Source organism: Solanum lycopersicum, chromosome 1 (genome assembly GCF_036512215.1).
Source record: "Solanum lycopersicum chromosome 1, SLM_r2.1".
Lineage (NCBI taxonomy): Eukaryota > Viridiplantae > Streptophyta > Magnoliopsida > Solanales > Solanaceae > Solanum > Solanum lycopersicum.
Genome location: NC_090800.1, coordinates 84,923,338 through 84,947,884, shown reverse-complemented (window position 1 = coordinate 84,947,884; position 24,547 = coordinate 84,923,338). Strand labels below are relative to the sequence as shown.

The window sequence follows — 24,547 nt, the reverse complement described above, 5'->3', positions numbered from 1 at the left end:
TCAGCTTGTATATATAGATGAAAAAAATTCAAAATAGTCCCTGAAGTATGATTTCAACTGTTTTGCTCCCTTAAAGTTTGCAAAGAGTTGCTACTTTATTTGTCCCAATTTTTGTGACACTTTTCATTTTCTGACAGTCAAAGTTTGACAAGAAATTTGTGCATCGAATTTTTAATTTTTTTGAAATGAAATTTATATATTTATAAATTACGTAAAAAGTGTTATAAATTACAATAATAAATAATTTAAAATGTTCAAAATGAAAATTTGACAGGATAAATTCAGAGGTATAATTTTTGTAAGTTTTGGTTTCTTTCTAGAATTTGGTGGGTCCTTTTGTACAATTTTTATCTAGTTTAGTTTTTTATATTGCAGTTTTTAGGATTGGATGGGATTTTTTTAATTTTATGACTAAAACATACTTCGTATATCTCATCAAATCAAACTACTAAAGTTAGTTAGATATTTGAGGAAATGAAAAGTAAACTTAAAGAACCAAAACTATTCTAAATAAACTTTAGGGACTATTTTTCATTTTCTCATATATATATTTGTTCTTTTGTCTTGGTATAGTGTAATAATGAAAGTGATGCAACTTTGACTGAGCATCCGAGTCTTCGTAGACCTATAATATCCGTAGAGATTATATTCAATGCACAGTATAAAAGAGATGTATACAATTAAAAAAATGACTTATAATATTATATATAATAAGTTTTAATTCGGATAATTAGTCATCCATCTTGTTTAATTTGTCGTGAAATGTTAAAGAAGTTCTTAAACTTGAATGTAAAGTAAGTCATAGTAATTTTTATATCTATAATTCATTTAATTAATAATAAAATAAAAAACATTTTTAAATATAAAAAGACGCTATTTTATTTCAAATAAATAAATCAAAAAAATATCATATAAATTGAAGAAGAAAAAAATACTACTAAATATAATTTATATATGTCCAACAAAACAAAGTTTATATTGAACAATATACCTTACAAATATCCTTTAAATACCCTGGTAAAACTTAACATGCTCTCCAAGCGAATACAAATATACAATAATGCTTAAATATTCTGATGAGAACAAAGATTTAACGTTCCAAGAACTTCCCCACATGTTCCTCTCTTTTTTCAATCGAGTCTTCGGTAATTATTTTGGAGTCCGATTAATTTATATTTATATTAGAAAATTTTATTTTAAGAAATAAATATCTTTTGTAAAAGACAATTTTATATGAGAAAAAAGGGTCTGATATACCCCTCAACTGTGTCATTTGGAGCTGATATATCCCTCGTTATGAAAGTGGTTCATATATATCATTACCGTTATACAAACGGCTTACATATACCCCTGCCGTTACAAAATAAGCTCACATATACCCTTCATTTAACGGAAGTTAAAAAATTAGTTTTAAATTTATATTTTTTACTTTTAATTTTTTAAAAAAATTATTTAGGGGTATATATGATTTTTCTATCAAATTTCAAGGTATATTTTAATTTTTTTCGTACATAAATTATTTTTTGACTTCTTTTATTATAATTATTTAAATTTCTTATTCTTATTTTATTTTTTTCTTTCATTCATAGTGTAAAGAAAAAAATTAAACCATTTTTTTAATCTATATTGTAATTTAATTTTTAATATTCGAAGAAAATAATTTGGTCATCTACAATAAATTTTACAAGAATATTAGTGAAACATAAATAAGTTTGATTATGAAAAATAATAATTCTAAATTAGTCATTGAAAAAAAAAAGATAAAAAAAATATGTTTAACGGGGACTAAATTTACTCATATGAAATTAGATTATTTAGAAAAAATAATAAAAAATTAAATTAAGATTAATTTTTTTTTCATTTCCTCCGAAGGAAAAAGATATATGTAAGCTATTTGTATATAACTAGAAATATACACGAGCCACTTTCATAACAAAAAATATATATGATAAAATTAAAGAATATATCAAACTGAACATTCAAATTGAAAACCTATAATTGAGGATATATCCTTAGATTAGTTGTAACTTCCCCCACATGTTCATGTTGGCATCTTCTGTCTATTTATTTATTTGTGGTAGACAAGTATGAGAGCTGTCGCAATATTGGTTTAATTTTACGTATCATGCATGGAGAATTATATTGTGCCCCTAAACATACGGCAAAGCTTCTTAATCAAAGTTACCTTAACTAATTATATATTCAAGTTAATTACATCTTTAAATTAATTTTTTCCAAAAAAAATTAATTACGATTCTGTTAATTTACCATAAATAATAAAGACCATTTCCCTCATTAATTAACAAACTACACTGCATGAGCGAAAAGTTTTCATTTATATTTGCATTAGGTAAGAAAATGTGCATTTTAATTAATTATACATATGTTTACTGTTATTTTACATAAGCTTTTAGAAAATAATTGCAATGAATTATTCAAAGACTTGCTTAATTAATGAAGTCAATTTACATTTTTTGTCCTCTTTTTTAATTCGTATATGTCCCTTTTTTTTTGGCATATTGAATGACTAGACTTGACTAAAGAGTAATTAAAAGTCGATTCAAGGTGAGTGATGTCCCACACGGTGTTCTTTTAGCGTATGAGTAGAGTCAAAGTTCCAACTTTGAGAAATTACATGAAAATCACCTACGACAAATATCATACTTAAAAAATTCTTCTAATTGAAAAGAATCTTTTATTCAAATTCAACTAACCTACAACCAGGGAAGTATACATGAAAATTATTAAACATTACATGTTGATAAGGAGCTTTTCTTTATTTAAATTATCGTTAGGAAAAGGATAAATGGTGTATATGTGATGTTTTTGAAAATTTATTTATAAAATGAATACTGGCCCAATCGTTTGAGTTTGGGACTTTGATGTTAGATAAAAGTTAGAATTATCTCAATAAACTAAAAGTATTTATAATCTGAAAAAATAATAAGTTGAGGTTTATTACTAATGACATTTTGTTGATTTTTGGCTCATAAGTATTTGGAATGTTTGCAAGTCAGTTTAACCGAATCATAAGCTTTGAATCTATTTAATCTCTTAAAATTAAAATTAAAATTTAAATATTTAAAAATTATAACCGACAATTTTTCATTCCATGTCAAAATAATGGTCATTGGTCAAAGTTTTCAGCATTAGACTTCTCGAGAACTCGATAAGGTGAATTTCAATGCAAAAGTCCTTTCAACTCTGCAATCACCTTCCATTATTCGTCAGACCTCAAACAGTGAAAACTGGTCTGAAACTTGTAACTTGACCTTCTAAAAACTAAAATCAATCTTCATCTTGTTTAAAAATCCATAATTTTTCCAGTCAAAAACAAAATTCATACTTCATCCTTGATATCAAACGATTGTTATACGATTGGAAGTTTCAAATTTACAAGAAATTGACACTGATAATGCCTCCGGGCCTAAAATTGTAACAACAACTTGAAAAGAGCTTACAAACATTTCTATCAGTTAGCCAAATGAACAGTACAGCAGAATTGGAACGAATGCAATGTTAACGGTGTCATGCTAAGGGGAGATACGAGTTGTTTGACTTCACATCTTCATCATCTTTGTCATTTGAATCCACTAAATGGTCAAAGAAAGCATCAAGGTACCAAGGGCAATGATCATTCAAAGTACCCCTGTTAGCATTAGCTCGCCATTTTTGGTCAGCGATCATCTCAGGGGACATACCCCATTCTAGCATCTCTTCATCAGTATGATGGACTGCTAGGCTATATTCACCACCCGCGCCTAATTCCATAACACGAAACTCACAATTCCCTAGATTGTTTAGGTACTCGAATTGTTCCACTGTCCACTTGAACCACTTCATTAGAAAAACTCGACTAGCTAGACCATGGGATACAATTACAAGATTCAACTCCTCATTGGGATTGTGATGGTGCCTGTTCATATCAACATCCCTCCATAGAGTTTCAAGGAAATCTGCATTGCAAAAATTTTCAAATGAAAATAAGTATCAAACTTCACTCTTCTGAATTGCAGCTTAATTCAAATGTAACCTCATTTATTCAATTCACTGAACAAACCAGTTGCATTTTGCTCAAATAACAAATTAAAGAAACCAACTACTACCATAACAGAAGGATTTTTGGTGGACACATGTAAAAGAAATCAGTCTTTATTACATCACAAGTGTGTATAAAATAATTATTTGAGTCATATCACTATCATCCATTCAAGTCAGCAAATTCATTCTGGTCTCAAAATTTTTGAATTAGTTTTAACCGACAAGATCTTATAATTCAGATTAAGGCTATAAACACACCAAACTTTAGTTTTAAACTAGACATGGATCCTCCCTTGATAAGCAGAACAAGGATCAGAAAACCGAATTCAAATCCATCCCCTATGAGCTAGTAAAGCTTGGGAAACCATTCCAGCATTGAGTAATGAAGAAAAAACACTCCTTTCCTTTAAGAGGTGGTATTATAAGTTCAAGTCACCCTTCAGAATTTCTCTCTCGTAAAAAATATTAGTGATTTGTTGCCATGAAGATATGAATTTCTTCGGCGGTGTTGAGTGTCATCAAGCATAAGATTGAGTTTACTACTGCCTTGGAAAAGATACTTACTACCCTAGTAGATATAAAGCAGAAACAGGTTTGATTCTTTCTGTATATTGGATGGGATTCAATATAAATCCTGTTCCAAGGATTAATGGTAATTCAAAAATTAAGATTTGAAGAGCAAACTGCTATGTGAGTTTCTAATCCCTTTCAAAAGAAAAAAAAATCAGACGAGCACGTTTAATTCGGTCCTGATGTAAAATAGTACTAAAACTTCCAGTATGTCATCATGTTTTACCAACTTGCTTATGCTGAAAGCAGACTACTTGATCTTATTCTTATCCTAACTTGAAGTTTCAGACTGTTAGTTCTATCCATTTAATTAACGATTACTGAAAGATTGCATCTTACTTTCAATTGGGATAACAGTTTATGTCAATCAATAGTAAAAACTGAAAAATTGAACGACAAGAGCAAAGTTGTGGCAAGATCCCAAGCTTCAATCATATCGAAAGGTGTGTGAGAACTGAGAATGCAGACCAGTGACCAAAGGAAGAATCCAACTGCAGCAAATTAAGTCTTTTGGCCTTCTTACAGCAATATGAACAACATATTGGGCACTGGCTGCAGTTAGTTGCACCTTCTTTAACTTTTAGTATGATTTATTGTTCTAATGCTAGCTTAAAACTCCAATGTTGTTAAACTACTTCTATGTGGACATCAAGAAGGCAAGATTACTACCACCAATAGAGTGTAACACACAAATCTCAAGATCCAGGACACACTGAAAGACATCTTGCCTTTGAGTGGCGACAAAAGATAATGGATCTCATAACAACCTAACATTATAACTAATTATAAAACCTATATCATGACTTAATCTTGGTCTAAGCCAAACCACAGACATCTTCGTTAGAACAAAATGCACACAAGTAAAAGAGGTTTTCCCCCAACAAATTGGTAATTTCTAGGAGAATGTCTCACACCAGTATCCACCCATATCCCCCCACACAGTAACAAAATTGCGGCAAAATAAAATGTCAGAAAGATCTCTGAAACCCCTCTCAAATATTCTTAGATTGAAACTAAGAACTAAAGGATCCATTATAGCTTCTTTGTTTTTTCGTCATCCATTGTTACTCATCCCTAAAGTTCCACAATATATCCTGTTCTTATACAATCTTCTGGTTTCCAAACTATCCTAAAATTAGACCCCTCTTATTGCATTTCATATGACAGACTTTCACTAAACACAGAACAAAAGACACAAGGCATGAACTAGATATATGTGATTTATAAGAAACACCTTCAGAAGTTTGTAGCATTGCCACAAAATCATGTCTAATGAGAATAGCAAAATTATAGGGTTTCAAAGTATAAAAATTCCATCTATTGCAAAATCAAAGAGAGAGTATTAGGGTAATTAAAATTCTTACGGGAAACTCGATCATAAACATCAGCAGCCGATTCGCCTTCCGGAAACCGATAGAAGAATCTCCCGAATTTCTCCCGAGTTTCCTTAATCACTTTCATACGCTCAGCGACTTGAAAATTCCCAAAATCTTGTTCTCTAACTCTGCACTCTTCTCTAACCCCAAGCATCCTATTCTTCGGGAATGCCCGGCCAATCTCCCGGAGCGTGGAGCGCGTGCGCACGTAAGGAGAGACATAGAAGTAAACCTTCCAGTTGTCCGACGACCCATGGCCGGAAACAACATCAAGAATCCGGGAGCCAGCTTGTTTTGCTTGTTCAATCCCTTGAGCCGTCAAAGGGATTTTGTAATCTGGGGTTACGCCGTATGCTGCATCGTCCTTGTTCCCTTGGCTCTCGCCGTGACGGACCAAGATTATACGCTTTGGTAGGTGGTACTTTTGTGTTGGAACGTCTGTGCTTTCAGTTGTGCTGTTTATCATGGTTCGTCTTCCTTTGATTGTTTTGTAAAAGAAATTGTGGGTCTTGAATTTGAAGGTTTTTTGGAAATGGATCCCCATTAATGGTGATTGGTTAAGAATTTATAGAGTTCTGAGGAGCCGCTTTTGTTTATTGCTGGAAATGGGAACGTGCTTCATTAACATTTGAATTTGAATTTCTGAACGTGGGATTTTTTCAACTTGGCGTTCTATTTGCCATTTCTAGATAACAAAGATGCGATTTTTAAAAATAACTAAAAAGAAAAGCGAGTCATATTATAAATATTGAGAAGAGGGTGTATTCAAAACTCACACAAAAACTTAATCAAAAGTATATGGTCAAATGTTTATAAATAAAATAGATTGTGATTTGGGTAACTTTTCTTCATTTAGTTGGAATTACATAAAGTTTAAGAAAATAAGTAAGATTTTTAAATTTAAATGTTACTACAATGTTTATAAAATAATATATCTAGAGGTGTTAAATGAGTGGGTTGGTTGATGTTACTTTCTTAAAATTTATTTTTGATTCGAAGGTCGAACTAGGATGAACTAGAGTTTAGGATTGAGTAGTCTTTAAGATCCTAATCTGGGTCGGACTCAATTATAGAGTCCCAACTCGAATTGAACGCATGTTGTAGAGTCTCATAAAATTTCAACATTTAAAAATGTCCCCTACTTCAAGGCTTGACGGAGTGTAGACTTGATGAAACTCAAAGACGAGGCTTGAAGTACTTATTCTTCCACCTTTGCAGATTCAGATTTTCATTTTGATTTAAGAGAGAAGATATGAAACACAGATTTAGTCCCACTAGGCGTGCTTTGTTTGCAATAAATTTTAAACATATTGAAATAAATAAACCACACAAATAAAATCTGAAGAAACATGATTTTATCGATCAAGATAGATTGCGGTACAATTTCCTTGATTCTACTCTCTTAAGATTTATCCATGATTCGAGGGCGTTAGTGGCGTATTTTTCGAACTAATATGATTTGGATTTGATATCTATAGGAATATTCCATGACTTTTGTGAAATATTCGAGATCTTGATCTCTTTATAAAATTTTAGAGATGTCTTTTAAAGGAATTTAGTTTAGTATCCTTTATATAGGCGTGAACTATAATTTCGAGTTGAGTAGCCTCCAAGAATCTTAGAGTTGAGTAGCTTCAAATGGATTATGCTAGAACAGATTGAAATTGAATCCAATTCAAATTATCTTGAATCCGATCTTTAAATTTTTGAATAAATTAAACAAATCACCTATATTTAGGTTCATTTTTGACAACCCTACGTATACCTTTAAATAGTCGAAAACTAAAACTAAATTATTGTTAAAAAAATCTTTTTTTTAAAAACACGTCGAGAAAAAAAATAAATAAATCATTTTTTTAAAAGTAGTCTATTAAATTAAGCAAAAATGTGAAACTGTACCAAAAAGTAGAATATTTTGGAGCTTCTCATTAGATGATGAAAAATAATTAAAAGTCAAAACTCTAGATATTTTGACCAAATGAATATGTGCAAAAATAATGGATAATTTGCAACTTTAGGGGGCATAAAAAAACAGAATGAGAATAGTGACTAGTTAGAAGACTGCATCTGTCCATAATTATTTATTTATTTTTACATTAATATATTAATTAAAGAATTTTTTGTTTTACTTTCTATTAATTAATTATGAAGTGAATAAATTAAAAATTAATTTTTTTAAAAATTTAACCTTTTAAATTAATTAATTAATTAAGAATATAATAAATTAAAAAATATATCATTTTTAATTTATTAAAAATAAATTAGGAAAAGACAAATAAGTAAAGACTGAAGAAATTAAAAGAGGATAAGATTTGCTCAATTGGAACATTTCGTAAAAAAAAAATTAAAGTAAAAGTATATATAGTTTAAGAAACACGAATTATGTCAAAGTCAAAACAAAATATAAAATGTGAAGTTATTATAATGTTAATCATATTTCAAGTTGAATCTTCAATTTTTAATTTGTCAACAATGGGTATCTATAGTTCTCAAAAACAGTAAGTGAAAGACATCAATATTGAGGGTTAATTTTCAATTGTATAGTCTTGTAGTCTTTCATAAATTTTATTTTTAATTTTGTTGATGAACAATCTGGAATTTTAATTTTACACATTTAAAAATGTCATTTTTAATTTAATTTAAAACTAGCAATAAGAGCTTATTTTCATTAAGAAAACTATATTTAATTTTTTACTTTTGTGAATTATAAAGAAAAAAAAAAGAAACTTATTACAACAATGGTGCTATATAAAGAATCATTATAAGTTTCTTTATTTCCCTTTATATAAAGAATCATTCAAAGACAGCCATGACTAATCGACTTTGTTTATAGATCATATTCTTATTAGTGATATTTTTTAAAGTGAAAAAAAATTGAATATGCCATTAAACTTTAAAAAAAGACTTATTTATGTGATCAGTTAAAAGTTTGACTCATTTTATGTATTATCTTTAAAGAAAAAGTTTGACTCATTTTATGTATTATCTTTAAAGAAAAAGTTTATTTATGCCATTATTTTTAACGGCGGTTTTATAAAAATTATTTTTGACACGTGGTCAATTATAATTTGGCCACATCATCAATTTTTTTAAATAAAAAACTCAAAATTCTGAATAATAATTGTAATTTTTTTTTATTTTTTAATTAAAAAAATCGATGACGTGGACGAATTATAATTGATCACGCGTCAAAAATGGTGTTACAAAATTACTATTAAAAAATAATGACATGAATGAGTCTTTTCTTGAACAGTAATAACATAAATGACCCAAACTTTTAACTGATAACGTAAATAAACCTTTTTGAAAGTTTAATAGCACGTAGAAGTAATCTGTACTTTTTTTTCTTACTCTTTATTTAGGGTCGAATATTTCTTTCGCATTTCTTATTCAAAGATATGTCATTCAAAAATTACTCCTTCCATCTCCATCAATAGCCATTATAATTCCAAAAATTTGTACCAAAATAAATTTAACTTTAAAAATACTATATTGTGATTAATTTAGTTATATTCTAACATTAAACACACAGGTCTTTTTAACAAAATAACATGGCGTACATATAATAATTTATTTATATGAATATGTTTATTATAATGAACGGCAATAATACATACCAAAGCTATTATGGCGAAACGCTTATTCATGTGATTTGATTTGATTTTTCTTGATGAACTTATAGAATCTATTTCATTCTAATTCGATCTAAGAAGAAAAAAATCACGTTTTATATTCAATATTTTCATTATGGAAATCTTAATTGTGAATTTTAAAAAAAAGTTGAAAAGAGTAATTAGTGGTGGATTCAAAAAAAATTTATATAATGGGTGTTCAATTATTTTAGTTTGAAAATTTATATATGTAATGGGTGCTTAGTTAATATATTTAAATAAATAATTAAGTATGATGGATAAATAACAGTTTTTATTATAAAAGGCAATGGGTGCTATACACTCGGTTCTCCTTGTTTTTTAAAGATATGGGTGGATAAGATTTTAAGTGGGTCGGATAAAAATTAGATAGATCAGGGTTTAATTTGGATAAATTATTATTTTTGTTTAGTTTAAATTCCAGCTAATTAAATATTGTTACATCATTAATGAAAAAGATTAATTATTATTTAAATAACAGTTTTTATTATAAAAGGCAATGGGTGCTATACACTCGGTTCTCCTTGTTTTTTAAAGATATGGGTGGATAAGATTTTAAGTGGGTCGGATAAAAATTAGATAGATCAGGGTTTAATTTGGATAAATTATTATTTTTGTTTAGTTTAAATTCCAGCTAATTAAATATTGTTACATCATTAATGAAAAAGATTAATTATTATTCATAAAGTCCGTTAAGTGAAAGGGTAATATAGGTTTATAGGTGGAAGGAAGAATATTTTTGAGCTCAAAGGTGGATGAAATATATTTTTATCATTCCCTGTACTTGAAGGATATTTTTGAGCTCAAAGGTGGATGAAAGATATTTTTATCACTCCATGTACTTGAAGGATATTTTAGATCCTTCTCCATTTATTATATATATTTGAGAAATTGTATATAATTTTATATATAATATTTGTGTTTAATTGATTATGTGTTACTAACTGTATATGTGACCATCATAATATGTATTTGTTTTTAATTTTTTTGTGTAGTCTGTTTGTATAAAATATTCTATTCTATTCTATTCCTTCTTTTTTTTTTTTTTTGTATATATCTAGGAATTTATATAATGTATAATAATTTTGTGTATGTGTATCATATTTGTATATGTGCATATGTAATTTCGTGTTCTTTACAAAAATTAATAATTAAATTGATTGTATGATATTCATTTGTCAATTGTATATGTGTAAACTTGAAATTTATTTGTATATTTGAGTGTGTAATGTTTATATACACAATATTTTATTATGTTCATGTTTTTTTTTTGTATATATCGACGAATTTGTATAGTGCTCTAACTTTTTGTAATTGATTTATTTGTATACAAATACATATTGTCTCATAAGACTTTGTATATGTTACCTTAATATATAAACTACTATATACATAACTTTAGTAATTGATATACAACTAATAGAATATATAAATAACAATTATCTCATAATATTTTGTATATATTATTTTAATATACAGCCAACTATATACATAACTTTAGTAATTTGTATATAAATTACACTACTTGATGTTCCTGATGATCTTCATATTTGTCCAGTTCTGATGAGGCAGATTCAATCTCCTCTGAATCAATGTTTATGACTTTTCTATTACTTTCACCTTCAATGATCTTAATGCCGTTGGTTTTCTATTGTTGATGACTTTCTGAATTGACATTGGGTTATTTTAATTTTCTTGGATCACAATTCTTCAATAGATTGTTCAATTTGAACTTGTTTATATTTCGTCATAAACGCTACATTAACCTCAAAATTATGAGTTTATCCAATTGAAACGAAGGTGGATTATCAGCAACATTGGCATGCAATGACATGCCTCTCGTAATTCTCATAGATGGAAAGGAATCATCCATTTTGATTTTGAAAGACTTGTATATGATAAGTAATAAAAAAATTTTAAAAAATATGAAAAAACTAACAAGCATACTATACAATTGTTGAAGAAGGAATCAAAGAGAAAAAAAAAAATTGAAATCCACGAATTTGGCAGCTACTCGCAAAAAGTGGAAGTACAATTGGAGGGATAAGATCAAAAAAATTTCAATTCGAAATTCAAAATTGGAATGGAAGAGTGATTTTAGAAGAAAGATATGGAATGAGAATCTGAGAAATAAATTTGATTTTGATTAAAATTATATACAAATTCTGACTATTTTTATTTCATATACAAATAGATAGTGGGTACCATTAATCATGACAAAACAACTGAAACTATGTTTAGTGATAGTAAATAGATTAAACTATACCCTTATTAAATAATTACATAGAAATGTTTGTCATTTCATATAATTTTTCCTTACTATATACCTAATATTTTTACTGGTATACAACTTCTAAAGTTGGGGTGTCACACTTGGATGATAGAAATATTTTGAACTTGATTTGGTGTTAGAGATCCCTTATGATTATAAATCACTTTCCATATACTTGATAAAGGACCTTAAAACACGTGAGCAGATAGGACATCACCCGTTTCAAGCTCATAAGTACATCGAGCGATTCAGATTGTTAAAATAGAGTTGTAAGGTATTACAAAATGGATAGCAGACATGTGCTTGAATCTGTTCTTGTTGAACAACAAAATAAATTTCGAGACTGAAATGGCACAACAACACAAAATGTATTAGCTACCATGCATCAACTTCAAATTGAAGTTCCCGTGTGTGCTTGCATTTGATACATTGGATAGATCATCATGGGGGATTCATATTCCCCAAGATAGCTTATTCAATTTTTAATTTTTAAATATGAAATGAACTAAAAAAAAACGATATTTCAAATAAACGAATGAAGTAATAAGTGTCTTTTCCTTGGATGAAAACATCGTAGGTGTATATTCTTGGTACAAAATGGCAAAGGAAATTTCAATGAATCTGCTTTGATATTTATTCTTCTTATCACGATTGAAAGTGTAATTATTCAGTCTCATTTCCATGAGCTTACATTACGTCCTTTTCATTTACTTTTGGAGATGTATTTTTCTCAGTCCCCACACACTTGTCCACAATTGCTCTCATAATTTCCCAACTTCAACTGCAATTATACATCTGTCCAATCTTTCATCTACCACAAATCGTATGAATATATATATATTTACTTCTTCGACATCTATTTTGCCAAGTCTTTTTCCTACGTAAAGCAAGATTTTATGTAGATTCTATCACACATTATTGTGCCTTGATAAAAAGCACAACCGTCGATTTTTTATTTTTTTTTAAAAAAAGCACAAGGTTCATTTTTAGGCTTAATATACATTTACGCTGCCAATAAAAATTTAATAGGTTATATAGATATTAAGTTTAGGATATACTTATTACCACTTAATATTATCTCGTATGTATCTCTATCGCAATAATTAAGCGTGGCTATAATGTGATGTTTAGACCAATCATATACTGTTCTGTTCTCTCCGTAAATTTAATCTCAGAAGGATTGACACTGCCGTATTTTATTATTTTGCTTATCTGATAAGGTGTGCAAATCAAGTAAATAATTTTTTTTAAAAAAATCATCGCCGCCAGAACCTATGAAACAATCTCTTCATTAGATAGTACTGAATTATAATTCGTTTATCTTATTATATAATTAAATATAATTTAATTTTCAATTGATCTTACATAAGATAGTATGGCTAAATGCTGCAAAATTTAGAGAAAAAGATAAAAAATTTCTCTATACTATGTAGGGACTGTACTGTACTGTACTGTACGTCTTTTCGGAAATTTAGGTAACTGATTCTTCTCTGATGCAAAACAGAATCCCAATGCTTTTTCAGTGGCGGCCGCCGGCAGATTCTTAATTCCAACTTCATTGGGTCGTCATCATCTTCCACTCTTTTTTTGGGATTCCCTTTCAAATGGCAGAGTATGTAGTTGAACGAGAAACAGATTCAGATGGCTTTGTCCCTACTTCAATGAAAATTCACCTAGTTGTCACACACCGTTGCCTCCACAAATGTAAATCGTGGTGGTGGTTATTACCATGACCGTCGTAACATCTCCGATGACCATCTCCGATTCCACTTCCTGACACCGGGAACTTCCACTCTTCTTCTTCAATTATTTCGTCATCTGTTTCAATTACTTCTTCATCTTCATCCTCTGTTTCATCTTCGTTTTCCTCCTCTGCTTCTTCTTCGAGATCGCGAATTAGATGCAATCTCAACCGTCCATCTTGGCGGGAAGCACGGAGGGTTTCGGGTCGATCAATTTTCACCTCTGTCAATTCTAACCGTCCATCTTTCCTCACCGCACGCATGAAGAAATTGGGTTTGCCATCTTGACTTAACGACGACAATGGTGGTGGAAACTCCTTCTTCTCTTTCTTCTCCCCCAAATTACTTCTTTGCCAGCACCTTGAAGTATTACTATGGCTACAACTTGATTGCCTAGAATACAAAGCTAATTCATCACGATAACCTAGATCCTCAATTTGATCATCTATTGTCCTCTCATCACAACTCTCGAAACCGAGACTCTCTGTACAAGACATTAATCCATCAACACTCCCTCCAACTTCGTCTATGAACCCAATTCCGCCGGGATCCTTTTTCTCTGCGGCGGCTAGCGGGATCATGGAGTAACTGGTTGTGTTTTGAGGGTCACAGTTATCGCCGCCGATTGAAGCGCCGGCAAAAATATCTAGGCGGGGGAGGGAAAAGTCTAGTAGTGTTCCGTTGTGTTTGGAATTTGATAAACACAAGAAAGGGTGGACTTTTCTGCTGCAAAAGCTCGTCATCATATGCCTTTAGCTTCGAAGATTTTGGATATATATAAAGGGGTTTTGAGATTTATTTCTTTTCCCACTAAAAGAATAGAGTATGTAATTCAAGATGAGAATATTTTTTATGATGAAATCTTTTCACGTATACTAACTTGGTATAAATAAAGGGATGTGACATTTTTTTAATGACGATAATTATCCTTACTAAACCACATATTTTTTATCCTCATAACTCCTACTTCAAATTCCCATAGTTTCCATGTGTTTCATGACCTAGTCTATTTTTCATATACGCATATATAAATTATCAATTTGAAGAGGATATGATAGCAAATAAACTTCGTCTATATTTCTAGTCGAATTCATAAACAAATCACTTAACTTGTTGAGTTTTTCTTCTAAGGTGTTTCAACTACGTTATTTTTCTATTGAATCATTGAACGATTCATAATTTGTTCCTTTTAAATATCATTAACTGATTTTGATAGACTTTTCTATTGTAAATGTCTTTGATTGTGTTCGTATTGTAATGTTTTTTTATTAAAGAAAGAAAACAAACTATGTTAATCTCATTTGTTTTCTAATGTGTTGAAATGACTTGAAGTTAAATATAATTACTCTAGAACATTTTCACTATCAATTGGATTAATGAGTTTTGGAACAAATATGTATCATCTATCAATAACTCTCAAAAATCTGATTCCACATCAGCCAACGGTTTTTGTTTAAAAGGAACAAATTATGGGTTGTTCAATGATTCAATAGGAAAATGTCATAGTTGAGATACCTCAAAAGAAAAACTCAAACAAATTTAGGAATCTGTTTATGTATTTGACTCATATTTAAAGAAAAATAGTCTAATTTTACGTCTTTTGTAAGCATCTATAGTCAGTTTCTCACACATTTATATTAGAACATTGGACATTTTTTCTATACGTGTCTGAATCATTTCAATTTTACTTTACATATTTTTTTCTTCACCAACTCAAATATGATTCATTTTTAATTCTATATCTCCTAGTTACGACGCACATTCATCACAACAATATTCTTATTTTTGCAATTTTTAACTCTTGAACGCAATTTTTTATAGTAGTCAATATTATAACTTGTAAAATATAGTTAATCTAACTATCACTCTTTAAAATATAATTATTAAATTTTAACGGCGCCTTCTTACCACACAAGAAGCCATATATATACTATCTTTCACTTATTTTGCCTGCACTAATACAGCAAGTGACATCATGGTCAATTTTTTTTTTTTTAAATAATAAACACAAAATACTTCAAACTTTCTTTTTTTAAAATGACATGCATATCAACAGGGCAGAGCTATAGCCACCCTCGCTGTCGAATTAGACACTCTATATTAAAAAATTACATTATATATATATATCAAATTATCTATTTGAATGATATATATTTAAAAGTGTCCTTAATAAGCACTATATCTTTGACGCAATGATAATGAATGTTTACCTGAATAAAAAAGTTTTTAATTTGAATCTCAAATTACACTATATTTTTTTGTTTTCTTTTGATATTCATGTACTATTATTTTTAGACACTCTAAATAAAACTATGAACTCTGCCACTGCATATCTTATTTTTATATTCATTTCATATATATTACGTCATTAAACTTTTAGTATAGATATTCTGTTTACTTTTAATATGTAGAATAAATAAATAAATGTTTTACATATAGTGTGAAGATAAAATGAGAAAATAAAAAGAACTATTATGGACGTCCGCACAGTATAGATATGGCTAAAGAGAAGGATGTCTATAATTTTGTGGCAGGGTAACGGCATCGAGACTTGGAACTTGTTTAATAATTTATTAGCCCAATATTTTCAGTTTATTTGTCTGCAACAATTCCTGCCATACAAATTTCTATTAAATATTATCTTAAAAAAAGGATGACCTCTCCTTCACAACAATTTTTATCATAACATTTTATGTTATAATTATCTCTTTATTAACAATAAATTTTTTTCCTAAAATTATTTTTCTATATTAGCATTTCATAAAACTTTTCATTTTACATGAAGAGTACAATACTAATATTGTTTTAGGTTTTCCATGGATAATCTTTTTGCAACATTATGAAATAAGAAAAGAAAAAAAATTTGAATAGTCTCTTTCCATATTATTATTTAGGTGTATGGGAAATTATTTTTTAAAAAAATGAAACATCGATTACAGCTGGGAGTGACGATTGCAAATAATGTCCGTCCTTTTGAGAGACTAAATAAATATAATTTTGTAAAAAATCTCACCTAACAAATTATTGATTTTTGGGAATCCACATAGCCACACAGACTCTGAACCAATTAGAAAATAAGTATATTATGTGCCCAGTCATTCGTTCAGTTTTAATTATCATATTTTATTTTATAAAAATCAATTTTGATTAGCTTTTATAATTATGTTAATTTTTTTTAAAAAATAATAAATATTTAAATATTATATGAAAAGCATTATAATTTTATAATTTTTTGAATATCAATATGAAAAAATATATATTATAAAATATTACTCAAAATTTTTATAACTTAACTTTTAAAAATTCATGATAATTAAAATTGAGCGGAAAAATTGTTCCCATGGGCACTGTCCGTGTTTTAGGACATACAAATTAGGAACCTTATTTAAATGTAGTTTCGGAAATAATTGTAAATTTAGGTGAAGACTACAACTCGCAGGAATTATTATCCACAATGGAAATATTTTTGTAACAACATATTATTATTATTATATAAATAATTTTGACTGTTGTACTACCAGTTGCATGTATAAATTCCCCATTTTTTGAAAACAAATTCTCCAAGATTCGAATAATCTATCCAGATTCCCTTTAAAAAGGAAAAATCAGTTTTATTTCTTTTGTTAATAAATAATAATAATAACTCCAGAGATATGATTCAGAATTGGTTGATACATACATCTAATCATTATCTTTTGAAAATAGATAAACTATTTTTGGGAAAAACTCAACTTAGATAATCATATTAAAAAAAAAAACATAACAAATGGTAGGAGAAAGCGTTACATAACATTCTTGAAAAAGAAAGAACAAAAATTGTGATAAAACATTTATATATAAATAAATAAATAATGTATGATATTATTGAGGATAAATTGGTGAGAAGCTGAAAATGTGGCGGGAAGAGGGCCAGCAAGACGAAGAAATGAGCTGGAATCAGGATGCTGAGGTTACCATTCGGTTCTCTTTTAATTTGGGTCCCATTGCAGATTCATGTGATTTGATCGTTAAGTTTGAAAAATATTATGTGTAATATATTGTATATAATTAATTATTTTGAACAATATTTTTAAAAATATTTTTAAAGCGAGTCTTGAGGTGGAGTGTATTAAAAATGTTTTAGAGTGTAAATTAAAAACGTAGATCATAAGACACAAGTCCTGAACATAAAAATATAAGTTCTGGGTGTAAAAACCTACGCTCGAACGTTTTAAATTAATTTTTTTTAGTTTTTTTACTTTAAATAATATTTTCATTGTTGATGTAATGATATTTCTCAAATAATAATATTTACTTTTTCCTTCATCATCGATTATTAATACTTATCTCAAATAAAAATCATAAATCATTGAAAAGTTTATTTTTGCTTATTTTATTAATAACAAAAATATAAAATTGAATATACATGAGATTACGCCCGATAAATTCATGAAACTTACGTCCCGTGCCGCGAGACTTATATCTAACCTCGGACTATATGAAACGTCTCGCCTCACATGCCCACCTTTTAAAACATTGATTTTGGAAAACAGGTAGAAAGTATTGTCGCTGGTAAAAGCAAGGATATATCTGTGAATCAGGTTTGAATTCAGTTAGAGTCCTATTTCACTTTTTTTTTAAAAATAATTATTATTTTAAATTTAGCTGATAAGAGTCTGAGCTATTAATATCTATACCAAATTAAGATGATATCGATATTGATACACCACAATCTTTAGATTTTTGAGTTTCCAATTAATACTAGTGTATTACGTAAATTATGACAAAAAATTATAAAATTCTGAATTTACCTCTAATATTGATATAGTATACTATATAAATTTTATGGAAGATAATAGGGAACATAAAGCTTAGAGTATATTTGAGCCATTAATGAGCATGTCTAAATTAAGATAATATTGATATTGATGCACTCAAAATCTTTAATTTGAAGTTCGCTAATATAGTAATTAGTGACCATACATTCATTAATTAAGATAATATTGATTAATAATATGATTAGTATTATATAATAAGGAATAAAATAGGGAGCAAGTTGACACATTTTGTGTTCGTGTATGGTGTACCTCTATTTTAAGTTCCTCCCTATATAATATCCACTTCCCCTTTCGTCACCTCTAGCATGGCTCTTCAAGCCACTATTATGTATATATTATACGCCTCATGAGTTATTTTTGTCGTAAATTTAGTGGTTAAATAGATGATCATAACTCTTAGGTAAAGAACAGTAATGTTGTTGATAATGTGATCAAATGGATGACCATAACTCCTAGGTTAATTTCATCCTTTATTGGTAGTAATGTTGTTGATAATGTGGTCAAATGGATGAGCACAACTCCTAACTTTATTTCCTTCAAAATGGGTAGTAATTCTCAAGATTTAATATAATGTTTATGACGACACCCTTTAATATTTATCAATATAATTCTATATATAGTGGTGTTAAGAATAATATTAATACACTCGAAAGAAAGAAAGATTATATTATTCCTCTATTGTCTTATATTCTTCTTTCTCTTCTTCTTTTTGTTCTGAAGTTTTACAACACTCTTTTATCTTTTTCTCTTAAAATCATGGGTTTTAAGTTTTTAATGAGTTTAAATATATGAAGTTTAGATTAGAGAGATGCAATTTTGAACTAATAAATGTTTATTCTATGTTGTATATACTCTTATGTATAGTGAAGTACTGAATAAATATAAGAATCAGTACTGAATAAATATAAGAATCAATATTTTCCGAAAAGTGACTTATTTTACTGATGACATTTTAGGATTTTTCTGATCATAACTCACCCCATGCTAAACACACTTCACTTTATTATGAAGCAATTTATTCTCTCCGGGCGATTTTAGATTTAGTTGAGCTTTAATGTTGACCTCGAACAATACATCTAATAGATATACATCGAAATCTACAACCTACTTCATACTTTTTATATTTCATATTAATGAAATTTGTGAGACAATATTATCCGCTTATTATATTTAAAACATTCGGGGCTTATAGTATTAGGTTTTCTGTATGAAGAGATGTTTATTATGTATGTCGATCGGATACTGATAATATAAAACTGACTTTAAATAGGTTTGACCATCTTTTAAGCCGATCCAAAGACCCTCAGTTTCTTACATAATAAATCATTAGAATTCATTGGTCATGTCATGGAGGATTGTATTTCTTCCAAGGTACGGCCTTTGGTCTCTGGAACCAGCTTTGCCACAAACATAACAGTTACACCACAGACTGCTGAAAATATGAAGAATGTTCCTGAAACACCAATAAACATAACACTTTGAGCAATAAATTTGAATTAGCACCACTGTGACAAACATACTCAGGATTCCAGTAATGGATACTGATGGACAACACAGTACCTTCAGAGCTCCATAGCATAAGAAAGTTGAACGAATATGAGACGATCCAAGAACCAAACCAGTTGATTACTGTCACTAAGCTTCCAGCTAAACCTTTGACATTTATGGGAAATATCTGAGATATAATCAGTAAGAAGCTTAAGTTAGTGTTGATTTATTTTGTAGACATTTAGAACTAATGAGGTAAGTATACAAACCTCAGACATAATTACCCACGGTATACCTCCCATGCCTAATGAGAACGATCCAGTAAAGACCTGGCAGCAGTTACCAAACATATATATTTGATTCACAACATTAATCTAGCATGATGTAAAGCTAGACTTGATTCCCAGCAGATGTAATGATGTTACGTAAAGAAGGATCCAGCATGATCGCATAAAAGAATGAAAATTGCATACCAGTATATTTCATAGTCAACCTCAACTAATTTGCAATAGAGAGATATATAGTTGATTGAATGATTTTGAGTAATGAAGATAATCAAAAGCAGCAGGGTAATTTTCAGGTAGATCCAAATAGTGTTACATACAGAATCATCCAGGGTAAACGCATAAAAAGATGAAATTGCATTACCAGTATGCCAACAAGTGCCAAAAAGGGGCTAGACTTCCAAAGTTGAAGATCCTGTGAAGAACTACGTTTTATCAGAAAATGAACCCAAACCAGAACACATGTAAGATATGGATTTTTTAAATGTAAAACCTGTAGTAAGAATGACGATCCTACAAGGAAACAACCCAAGCATGTCCCTGCAGCAGATACCTGAAGAAAACCATAATAACAATTAATCGTTATAGGAATTGTTTTAACATTAATAAAAAAGGATTTCAAGTAATTAATGTTTACCATAAGTAGTGGACGCCTTCCTGATTTATCCATCAACAGTACTCCTAAAACTTGCATTGGGATCTGCAGATCACAAAAAGACTCAAAATCTGATGGAGCAAACTCATAATTGATTTAGTGTGTCGAGATTATTTACCTGTACAACTACCATTGCAATTGAACCAACCCTACCAGAAAAACCTGATATATTTTGCAATTCAGATACTGAAATTTCATTTTATCTTTAATTAACAAGCAACTATTGAAACACCAACTGTATAGGAACATGACACACCAGCTGACTCAAAAATAGAACTTGCATAATATGCAATAGCATTCACCCCTCCAAATTGTTGCAATACCATTAATCCCACTCCAACCTGGATAAATTGACAGACAAGAATAACAACATTATTAATCAAATAGGTTCAAAAATTAGTTGTTTTCAGTAAGAGAAAACGGAAGGTTACGTTGTCTTACTATAAGAGAATGTGCATATTTCTTGTGGAACAAATCAATTAGCTTAGCCTCAGAAAGTTTCTGAAGTGTTTCTGTGTACTCCTGTAAGTCGTGAGATGATACAAATTAAGCATTATTTATCTTACCAATCATATAAATATAGCAACGAAACAAAATATAAAAGATAATACAATGCTTTCACTTATGGAAATTCAGGAATTTACTTTTATTTCAGCAGCTTCTTCTGATATATTGGCGTCTTTCCCCCTAAGGCGCTGAAGAGAAGCTTCACACTCTTTCCACTGGCCAGCCTTAGCCTGTCAACAAAAACATCTCCAACCAGCTTCAACTTCATGAAATGCAATTTTTATCATTCTGAATACATCGGAACCTGATTGTGAAAATACTTTCATTAAGTTATACAATCTTACCAACCATCTCGGAGACTCCGGTATGAAAAACAGGCCCAAAAGCTGTATTATACAGGGAATAGCTCCTGGAATTATGTTTTACTTTGGATCAATAAACATGTCCAAAGCAAGAGGATTTCAAAGGGAAAAAGAAAGAAAATTTTTTACCAATCACAGCCAATAGACGCCAGTTGATGATTACTCCAACAACATACATAAGTGATACTCCACAGCATATCATTAGCTGAAGCATCAAAAGCATACATAGACGATCAGCTGTCACCATAAAACAAAAAATGAAAACCAGAACTGTTGGATTACCTGATTAACAGTTGTGAATGCGCCTCGGAGATTCTTAGGTGTTATTTCCGCTATATATACAGGTACCTATGCGTGGAAAACAACAGCAGAGTCATTTATAATGTAATATATTAAACATGTTCAATAAACGCTCGGTATAAATATTTACCACATAAGAAATAATGCCAACTCCATATCCCATTAAAAACCTCCCAATGTCAAGCCACAAAGCATCCTATTGATGATCACAAACAATATAAAAATAAAATTGATCTAGACAGAACAACTATATCATAAAAGTGGAAACGCAGGTTAAGATGAATATACACCTTGCCAAAAATAATTGCAAGCCATCCCAAAAGACAAAACAACTCAGAGAAGCCCATTGCCTGCATGATCAGACATGAATAATTAAAATGTACTAAACTTAGTGAAGATGTTTAACCAACAAACTGAAAACTTACACCTCTACGGGCGAAAAGATCAGCTAGTTTCCCACTCATTACAGCACCTATCATCGCTCCAATTGTCCATATTGAACCAAATACAGAGTACTGAAAATTGTAAAAGAGTACATACAAGACCATAAATTCATTTAAGTACTCCATTTGATAAGTAAGCAAAAAAAGTTGTCTCAGCGCGCGTAAAAACACACACACACATATATATATATATATATATCACACACAATTTCCTCTTTGGCTAATGTTAGAACTTACCTCTGCCACAGAGAGGCCAAGATCCTTTATTATCCCATTCTGAGCGGGTGAAGAAAATCCCACCTGCATATGAATAAACAACAGACAACATATTAAAGGACAACAGTGAAACTATAAAACCTTAATCAAGTTAACTTCTTGCATATCAAAAACTTCACAGGCATGGTGTAATACTCAAAAACTTCAGGGGTCCATATTATACCATAAGAAAATCCAGGGGTATAAAAAACAAGAACAAAAAAGTAGAATAATTTGAGTAGAACCAGTGAAAGAGTGGACCCTTCCATCCAAAACAGTGTTACAAATTTACATTTGATAAATTCTATTACATTTACTCAAGTGTGTTACTTTTTAATTTGTTCAAAAACATAATCTTAAGCAGGATCGATTCGATAATATTCTCATTTATCCTCCGGTGTGACTCAAAATGAGAAATACTTAATTATTCAATTAAGTTTTTTTTCTTTTGCCAATCATGACACTTCCAATTACATTTTTTCTTCCAAATTAAAGTCATAAAAGCAATAACTGAACTTACCGCAGAACCAAAAACAAAGGAGCCGGAGACGGCAACCAAGGTGCTGAATACGACGGCGAGTGTGGGCGGCGCCGGAGTATCACCACCAGTAGAAAGCAAAGGATCAGTGGTTGTAAATCCATCTTCTATTCTTTCTGGCCTCTCCATCGAATTAACCTTATACTTAACTAAACTAAGTTTAATTTCTCAAAAAATATATTATTTTGATTTTTTTTGTCAAGATGAATCATCCTATATAAAAGTACAGCTGCTCTCTTTGGTTGTGTTCATCTTCACGGATACAATATATATCAAACGTCAGTTATTGTCCAAGATTTGCTTAGTCACTCTTTCCATATGTTATTTGGCTTGATTCCGAATGAGAATTTATTACTTTGAATTTTTTTTAAAAATAAATTTATATATTTATAAATTATGTATAATTTAAAATATTTAATAGATATATATAAAATTAAATTTATTTGAATTTTAAAATGTGTCATATAAGCAGAGACAAATAGAATAATATTTAAAAATTACGTAAATAATAAATATAATAATACTATTTATTAACATTTTTTATTTTTATGTTAATTAAATAACTTTTAGCAATTCTACTTAATATATAACAATTTATTATTTTTATTAGGAAGAAAAAATAGACATGTGACCACCAGTATCACGGCCCTTCGTTTCCAAAAGGATTTTTTTATATTTTTGTATATATGATTGTATAAGCTAAAGACCTAAAGTCTTCTCTAATTATTTAAGTTTGATAACTAATCAAAATCAATTAATCAAATGTCTTGATAAAATGATAATTTAGAAAAATTTTATACGATAAGCTTTGATATGTAAAAAAAGTCTAAATTCGATTCTAAATTTTTTACTTAGGAGATTCACCTCCAATCACTCAATCACACTCCTGCAACACTAATACCCATTATTATATAAATATCTTATAAAATTTTCAAAATATGAACAAACTAATTAATGAATCAAACATTACTATCACTTAAAAAAAATAGTAAGAAGTTGATACTGTATTTGAAAAGAATACTACATTAAAAAAAATCACTTTCTTCAAAATGGTTTGTCCTATAATATGCTTTTAGATTTAGATCTAAGATAAGACAAATAAATATTCTCTCCATAAAATAAAAACTAAACATTTTTTTAAAAATTCATTGAGTAATAAAAAAAATGACTATTTTTATCTTTTTCGTAAATTAACTTCTTTATATTTTAAATTTTTAAAATAAAAAATATAATTTGATTAATCGTTA

General features: G+C 29.2%; 3 protein-coding genes across 3 annotated transcripts; all 3 read right to left on the bottom strand.

The window, feature by feature from the left end:
• Window positions 1–3,318: 3,318 nt before the first annotated feature.
• Window positions 3,319–6,702, bottom strand: LOC101256628 (phosphoglycerate mutase-like protein AT74H). The gene is made up of 2 exons (XM_004230115.5): window positions 5,976–6,702; window positions 3,319–3,956 (listed from the first exon to the last, which is right to left on the bottom strand). The coding sequence occupies exons 1-2, from the start codon at window positions 6,529–6,531 to the stop codon at window positions 3,529–3,531; spliced, it is 984 nt and encodes a 327-aa protein (XP_004230163.2). The 5' UTR covers window positions 6,532–6,702; the 3' UTR covers window positions 3,319–3,528.
• Window positions 6,703–13,211: 6,509 nt separating this feature from the next.
• On the bottom strand, window positions 13,212–14,644 carry LOC101256329 (protein FANTASTIC FOUR 3). Its single transcript, XM_004230114.4, has one exon. It carries the CDS (start codon window positions 14,395–14,397, stop codon window positions 13,579–13,581), a length of 819 nt encoding a protein of 272 aa, XP_004230162.1. The 5' UTR covers window positions 14,398–14,644; the 3' UTR covers window positions 13,212–13,578.
• Window positions 14,645–19,667: 5,023 nt separating this feature from the next.
• LOC101255139 (sugar transporter ERD6-like 5) lies at window positions 19,668–23,658 on the bottom strand. The gene is made up of 18 exons (XM_004230111.5): window positions 23,283–23,658; window positions 22,745–22,807; window positions 22,490–22,579; window positions 22,355–22,414; window positions 22,195–22,260; window positions 22,047–22,112; window positions 21,894–21,969; window positions 21,747–21,811; window positions 21,540–21,632; window positions 21,337–21,417; window positions 21,152–21,236; window positions 21,014–21,057; window positions 20,878–20,940; window positions 20,734–20,793; window positions 20,605–20,655; window positions 20,226–20,285; window positions 20,029–20,143; window positions 19,668–19,921 (listed from the first exon to the last, which is right to left on the bottom strand). Exons 1-18 carry the CDS (start codon window positions 23,427–23,429, stop codon window positions 19,809–19,811), a joined length of 1,398 nt encoding a protein of 465 aa, XP_004230159.3. The 5' UTR covers window positions 23,430–23,658; the 3' UTR covers window positions 19,668–19,808.
• Between the last annotated feature and the right edge of the window lie 889 nt (window positions 23,659–24,547).